This window comes from Natrix helvetica (assembly GCF_964273705.1).
Source record: "Natrix helvetica genome assembly, chromosome: 1".
Lineage (NCBI taxonomy): Eukaryota > Metazoa > Chordata > Lepidosauria > Squamata > Natricidae > Natrix > Natrix helvetica.
In genome coordinates this window covers 341,502,787-341,509,319 of record NC_138548.1, presented here as the reverse complement: position 1 = coordinate 341,509,319, position 6,533 = coordinate 341,502,787, and the positions used below count along the sequence as shown (strand labels likewise).

The 6,533-nt window shown below is 45.5% G+C and overlaps 1 protein-coding gene across 1 annotated transcript; it reads left to right on the top strand.

Annotated features, from left to right (window-relative positions):
• The first annotated feature begins 209 nt into the window (after positions 1-209).
• On the top strand, positions 210-4,877 carry JAGN1 (jagunal homolog 1). Its single transcript, XM_081934820.1, has 2 exons — positions 210-319; positions 3,386-4,877. The coding sequence occupies exons 1-2, from the start codon at positions 231-233 to the stop codon at positions 3,846-3,848; spliced, it is 552 nt and encodes a 183-aa protein (XP_081790946.1). The 5' UTR covers positions 210-230; the 3' UTR covers positions 3,849-4,877.
• Positions 4,878-6,533: the final 1,656 nt, after the last annotated feature.

Sequence of the window (6,533 nt, the reverse complement as noted above, 5' to 3'; positions counted from 1 at the left end):
TGGGAGATGTAGTTTCCTTCGAGAGAGAGAGGGGCATATGACGCATAGCACCGCCTCTTTTCCATGTTTTTTTTAAAAAAACCAGGAACCCCCTCCCGCCCCACAGAGCAGCCATTGACTGAAGTGCAAATTCGCGGGAGGCGGGGCTCCAAGAACAACACGTTTAAACACATGCTGACGCGCATGCGCTCTTTGCCTTGGCGGTCGCTTTCTCTCTGCCCCTCGTGAAGATGGCTTCGCGCGCGGGACCTCGAGCCACGGGAACCGATGGCAGCGACTTCCGGCACCGGGAGCGCGTGGCCGAGCATTACCAAATGAGGTGGGGTGTGGGGTGTCGCGCTCATGCACCCATTAGGAAGCCACATTTATTTTTTCTTCCTGTCTTTAAACCTGCATGTTGCAGCATCGGGAGCTGCCGCCTTCCTGCCAGCCCTGTCTGATTCGTGCTCTGCAATCCACTCGGCAGGACGATTGTCGTTTAGCTGCTCCTGCCGATCATTGAATTCGTGGCTTCCTCTAAAATGAGAATCTCTTACTGCATTAATTCCCCCCCTCTTTTCTATATCTATATATATAGTTTCCTTCAAGAGAGAGCAGCTCGATTGTATTTGAATGCAGCTCGATTGTATTTGAATGAGGTTAAACATTACATTCGTTTCTCCTTAGATTGCATTTATTTTATTTATTTATTTAATTCGTCGCTCATGTACAAGATAACAGGAATAAGAATAAACATGAATAAGAATACAGGAAATGGGTACAAATAAATGGGGACAGTAGGACGGGGACATTAGGCACGCTGGTGCACTTATGCACGCCCCTACTGACCTCTTAGGGTTCTTGGTGGCTTGTCCTCTACCGTCACAAGCCTTAAGGATATCTATAAAAATACACAGCAGGTAGTGGTGGCAGCATTTAGCTCAGCTCAAAACAGCTAAACAGGATTAATACTTGAGTGGGAAATCACCAGGATTTCTCTGGGCTGTAGAGAAGCCTGAGAAGTTGAAAAGTTTTCTGGAACAAAGAGTAGCCAAACGTTCTCTTTATTATTGCCCAGATAATGTGTCTTTGAGGCCAGCCACATTTGACTGGCCTGGAGGACCTCTTCATTTATAAAGATGCTCTTGCAAAGTTTGAATGAGAAATGTCCTTGTTAAACCAACGAAGCCAGAGATCTAAAGGGAGTTTATTGGGAGAAGAAAGCAAGGGTGGGAAGTGTCACCTAGACAAGCTTTCAAATGGAACAAATCCATTCAATCCAGCTAACTCATGTCTTCATTTTCACCCCATTTCCAATACTTGTTTCAGAGAGGTTGGCTGGAGAGGGAATGTGGGCCTCCTGTTGTTAAGCCTTCCTTGTTTTCTTAGGCATTGTCCTCTGCTTTTTGAAGTAGAGAATATAGCTGTCTTAAAGTATATTTATTTGTAAACACAGGCTTTAGCAGGTCACTTTCAACTCACGGAATCTTTCTGGAGGAGTCCGTACAGTCTTCTTGGCAAGGATGTTTCATTTCAAGGGTTCTCTGATGTTGTGAGTTTGGCCAACTGATCAAAGTAGTATTTGATACTTAAGCCCACCTTACTTAACGATTTATTTATTACATTTTTATCCTGCCTTTATCACTTTATAAGTATCACAAGGTCAGTGATGGGTTTCAAATTTGTTTAGAACCTCTTCTGTAGATGTGGCTTGTTTTGTGGGAGTGGCTTGCCAGCCATGTGATGGTGGGAGTGGCTTGCTGGCCATGTGACTGAGTGGGAGTGGCTTTGCAGTCATGTGACTGGGTAGGTGTGGCCAACTTGTAAAATGTGGTGAAATTCACTTAACAACGCTCTTGCTTAGCAACCAAAATGTTGGCTTAGAAACTCTGGCATTGAAGCACGCAAGTTTTAAAGCTGTCAAGTTAAAAGACCCTTGCACCCCTAACCCTTTAGAAAAAAAATCCAGGGGTGTTCAAACTTGACAGCTTTAAGACTTGTGGACTTCAACTCCCAGAATTCCTCCTCCAGTCATGTTGGCTCAGGAACTCTGGCATTGAAGCACGCAAGTCTTAAAGCTGTCAAGTTACAAGACCCTCGCACCCCTAACCCTTTAGGCAAAAAAATCCCCAGGGGTCTTCAAACCTGACAGCTTTAAGACTTGTGGACTTCAACTCCCAGAATTCCTCCTCTCGCTCTTCATCTTGATGATGTGCGGACGGGCGGGGGGAGGGAGCTGGAACTGGTTCTAAACGGCACTGTAGATTTGTGGAATCTCTTCTGTAGAAGAAGTTAGAACTGGCAGGAACCCACCTCTGCTCAAGGTGGAGAACATAGCTAATACCCTGTCCTCCTCCTATTTCCCCTGCAGCAGCAACCCTGTGAACTGAGTTGGGCTGAGGGAGCGTGACTGATCAAGTCACCCAGCCAGCTTTCATGCCTAAGGCAGAAATAGAACTCAGTCTTCTGGTTTTTAGGCCAGCACCTTAACCACTATGGATTATTAGTTGATTGATAAAGGAACTGACTTGGTTTTTAGTAGTGTCTGAAAAAAGAGGTAAATGGGAAACGAAAGACAGACACTATTCCAGACCTTTAGCATGTTGTCGACTTACTAGATCTTTGAATGGGCACCGTTCTACCATATTGGAAAGTGAGAGATTTGTCGTAAGTTTAATAGAATAGAATAGAACAGAACAGAACAGAATAGAATAGAAACAGAACAGAATTCTTTATGGCCAAGTGTGATTGGACACACAAGGAATTTGTCTTTGGTGCATATGCTCTCAGTGTACATACAAAGACATGAAAATATACACTCATGTACTTGTGACCTAGGTGCCACAAGATGGATGTTCTTGGCAGGGGAAAAGCCAGGGTAAATGTGGTTGAGATAAATAATGTGTACAGTTGCCACATGGTGGCAATTTAGCCGGTGAAGCTTTTTTCCATTGCAATATCATCACATTGGGAAAAACAGTCACCAAATGTTTGCTTGTTGTGCAATGATAAAAGCCCTGGGGCTTTGGGAGAAAAACATTTTTCATGAATGCCTCTTCACCTTTCTCACAAAACAGCTTTCCTCAAAGAAGCAAAAGCCTATCCTGTAGTTCAGGAGTGGGTAATGAAGCACCCACTGGCAATTTTTCTTACTAGCTGCCAGATTGTCTGCAGTAGCTGGATATTTGTTTCCCCCAAAATATTATTTAAAACAAAATAAAAAGGAAGCGCCCATTGAAAAGAAATACCCATTTTATTTATGCAGTACCCATTTTATTTATTTATACCTATTTATATTTATGCATTTACAACCACAACTGAGCCCGATTTTTCTAAGCGGGACAGCTGTTAAGCACAGGATCAAACTCACCAATTCCTCCTTCCCTCTTTTCTCTGTTTTCCACAGTGTATCTCTCAAATCTGAGATTAAGAAGTTGATCTACATGCAGGTGGGCCTGTGGCTGTTGGTGGCAGCACAGATGTGCGTAGCTCACTTCAAACTTCTACCCCACGACAAGGTGGCCATGCCTTACCAGTGGGAGTACCCATACTTGCTCAGTATCATCCCTTCTCTCTTTGGCCTCTTCTCCTTTCCCCGAAACAACATCAGCTACCTGGTGATCTCCATGATCAGCACCGGCCTCTTCTCGGTGGCGCCTCTCATCTACGGCAGCATGGAGATGTTCCCGATGGCTCAGCAGCTCTACCGCCATGGCAAAGCCTACCGTTTCATCTTCGGCTTCTCTGCGGTCTCGGTCATGTATTTGTTGGTGGTGGTGGCGGTGCAAGTTCACGGCTGGCAACTGTATTACAGCAAAAAGCTCTTGGACTCCTGGTTCACCAGCACTCAGGAGAAGAAGAAGAAGTAGTAAACGAAGGGGTTGGCAGCTGCATGCACCCACACTCGCTTTGGATCGAGGGATGGGGAAGAGGGAGAGGTCTCCTGAGGGAGAGGGGGATGGTGCTCTTGGGTTTCTCTCACATTCCTACTGAGCGAATGGGAGATCCAGGGGTTCCAGCTGCCTGAGTGAACATTGAACTAGGTTGGGTTGTTTTTCTGCTTGTGTGACTTACAACTGGGAGTTGTAGGCTTGGGTAGTCCCGCTTTGGAAGGGAACCTTCCAAAGGAGAGGCAGTTGATACCCTTTAGAGCAGGGGTGTCAAACTCACGGCTCGCGGGACGGAAGCGTCACATGCTGGCCACGCCCAACCCCCCTTTTTTAGCAAAGGGGGAAAATTGCGATACGTCACATGACGGCAACGTGTCGTCGCGAGTTTGACAACCCTGTTGTAGAGAGATGCTTTCCTCACTTGACTTAGGCAGACGAGACTTGCTCGAGTCTCCTGTTGCTTTGAACGCAACCAATGTTGAGCTATGCCACATGCACTTTAAAAGATTCACCTGTGTGCACTATCTTGAATTAAGCTGTGAATAAATGGATCCTAGTAGAAATAGGAAAGCAGCACACAAGGCCAGGAACCCACTCCCTCCCTCCCCTTCTCCCTCCCTCCCCTTCTCCCTCCCTCCCTTCCTTCCTTTCTTCCCCCACTTCAGAATATTATATGATCCAACCCAGTCAAAAGATGTTCGTTGTGTGTGCTCATGCTACCAGGAGCAGCTACTTACCCTGGCGGTAAGAGCTGCCACCCAGTTTTACTCTTTCTCCAGCCCTACCAACAAGGGACTGGTATATGCCAAGCACTGAGGCCTCCCCTGCTGAATTTCCCCTCAGCTTGACTTGCTGTCTTCCCCTGTAGCCAGCCCAACCACGGAGAGCCCAACCACGTTCCAGGGACTGTTTGCCTTTTTTTACAAGCTGTCTAGGTGTTCCAGGAATGGCTGCCGCCACCCATCTCTGCTCTCATGCTTGTGAACCAAATAAAGCGCTATCTTAAAAGCCCTGCGCCAAGGTCTTTTATGGATTGGAAGTGGGTGGGTGATGGCTGTGATTGGCAGCTGATAGCAGTTATATCAGTGTTTCTTAACCTTGGGTACTATTAAGTTGTGTGGACTTCAACTCCCAGAATTACCCAGTCAGCCTAGCTGCCTGGGGAATTCTGGGAATTGAAGTTCTCACTTCTTAAACTGGCTATGGTTGAGGAAACCTAAGTGCATGCAGCATATTTTTTTCTTCCACTCTAGCTTCCTAGCAGATGGTCTTTGACTCAGGCTCTCGTTCATTCTGGCAATAGCCACTGGCCATTGGGACTAATAGGCAGCAAGAGCGCAAACATTTCTCAATTTGCATAGTATTAAGGCAGCTCTTTTTTCTGCTGGGGGCTAGAGGCAACCTGATGGACAGATGGGCAATGGGAAAAACGAAAGTCAAATTTAAGCAGATTCTTTGCCCCCCCCCCTCTCTTCTCTTTCTCCCTGCTCATCATGTTGCCAGCTAAGGAGCAGATATTCAGGTGTATCTGTCCATACATGTTTAAAAACATGCCATGCACATATATGCAGTCTTTCTTGATGGCAGCCACCAGATTTGTAGAAATGTTTTTCCCTCTACAGAGGAAGGAACAGCAGAACCATAATGGTGGATTTTAATTTCCTTGGGAGAGGTGGTAAGAGAAGGAAGAATGGCTTAGGTAAAGGTTCCCCTTGCACATATGTGCTAGTCATTCCTGACTCTAGGGGACGGTGCTCATCTTCGTTTCAAAGCCGAAGAGCCAGCGTTGTCCAAAGACGTTCTCCTTGGTCATGTGCCCAGCATGACTAAACGGCGAAGGCGTACGGAACGCTGTTACCTTCCCACCAAAGGTGGTCCCTATTTTTCTACTTGCATTTTTACATGCTTTCGAACTGCTAGGTTGGCGGAAGCTGGGACAAGTAACAGGAGCTCCCTCTGTTACGTGGCGCTAGGGATTTGAACTGCCGACCTTTCTGATCGACAAGCTCAGCGTCTTAGCCACCGAGCCACCGTGTCCTTATGGCTTAAAGAAGCCCTAAAATTACCAAAAAAGAAGGCTTCTGATAAACACATTTACCTGATGGAAAAGGGTAGTGTATATTTCAGGCAATAGCACTTAAACTTATATACCGCTTCTTAGTGCTTTACAGTTTTCAGTGGTTTATAGAGTCAGCCTATTGCCCCCAACAATCTGGGTACTCATTTTACCCACCTCGGAAGGATGGATGGCTGAGTCAATCTTGAATCTTAACTTGCCACTCCAATGGATCTGTGGGTTTGCAGAATGACCTATCAATGTGCTTGATTTTTCTGTGAAATGATATGTTTTTGACATAAAGTTTTAATACCGTACCACCAGCATTAAGAGGCCAATGAAAATCCTGCCCCCGAGGAAGTCACATAATTGCTGAGGAATATTTTTTATGGTAATGGAGTACAAGTTAATTCTTCGTGATTTTTTTTTCCCCCTGTGGAGGAGCTTTAGAGAAACCTCATAAGAAACACAAGCAACAGAATAAAAAAAGGATGAATACATTTATATGGTTCGGTTCGGTTAGGGATAAGGATTAAGAAATTAGAAAGGCTTTGTTGGAAAGCTTCAAAATAATATTTCAAATAATACAGGTTATATTGTGCAAGATG

Bases quoted from the DNA above. Each gene is read 5' to 3' on its own strand.
- JAGN1 (XM_081934820.1), top strand. From the start codon at position 231: ATGGCTTCGCGCGCGGGACCTCGAGCCACGGGAACCGATGGCAGCGAC. The intron at 320-3,385 runs GTGGGGTGTGGG...TGTTTTCCACAG, and splicing joins GCCGAGCATTACCAAATGAG to TGTATCTCTCAAATCTGAGA.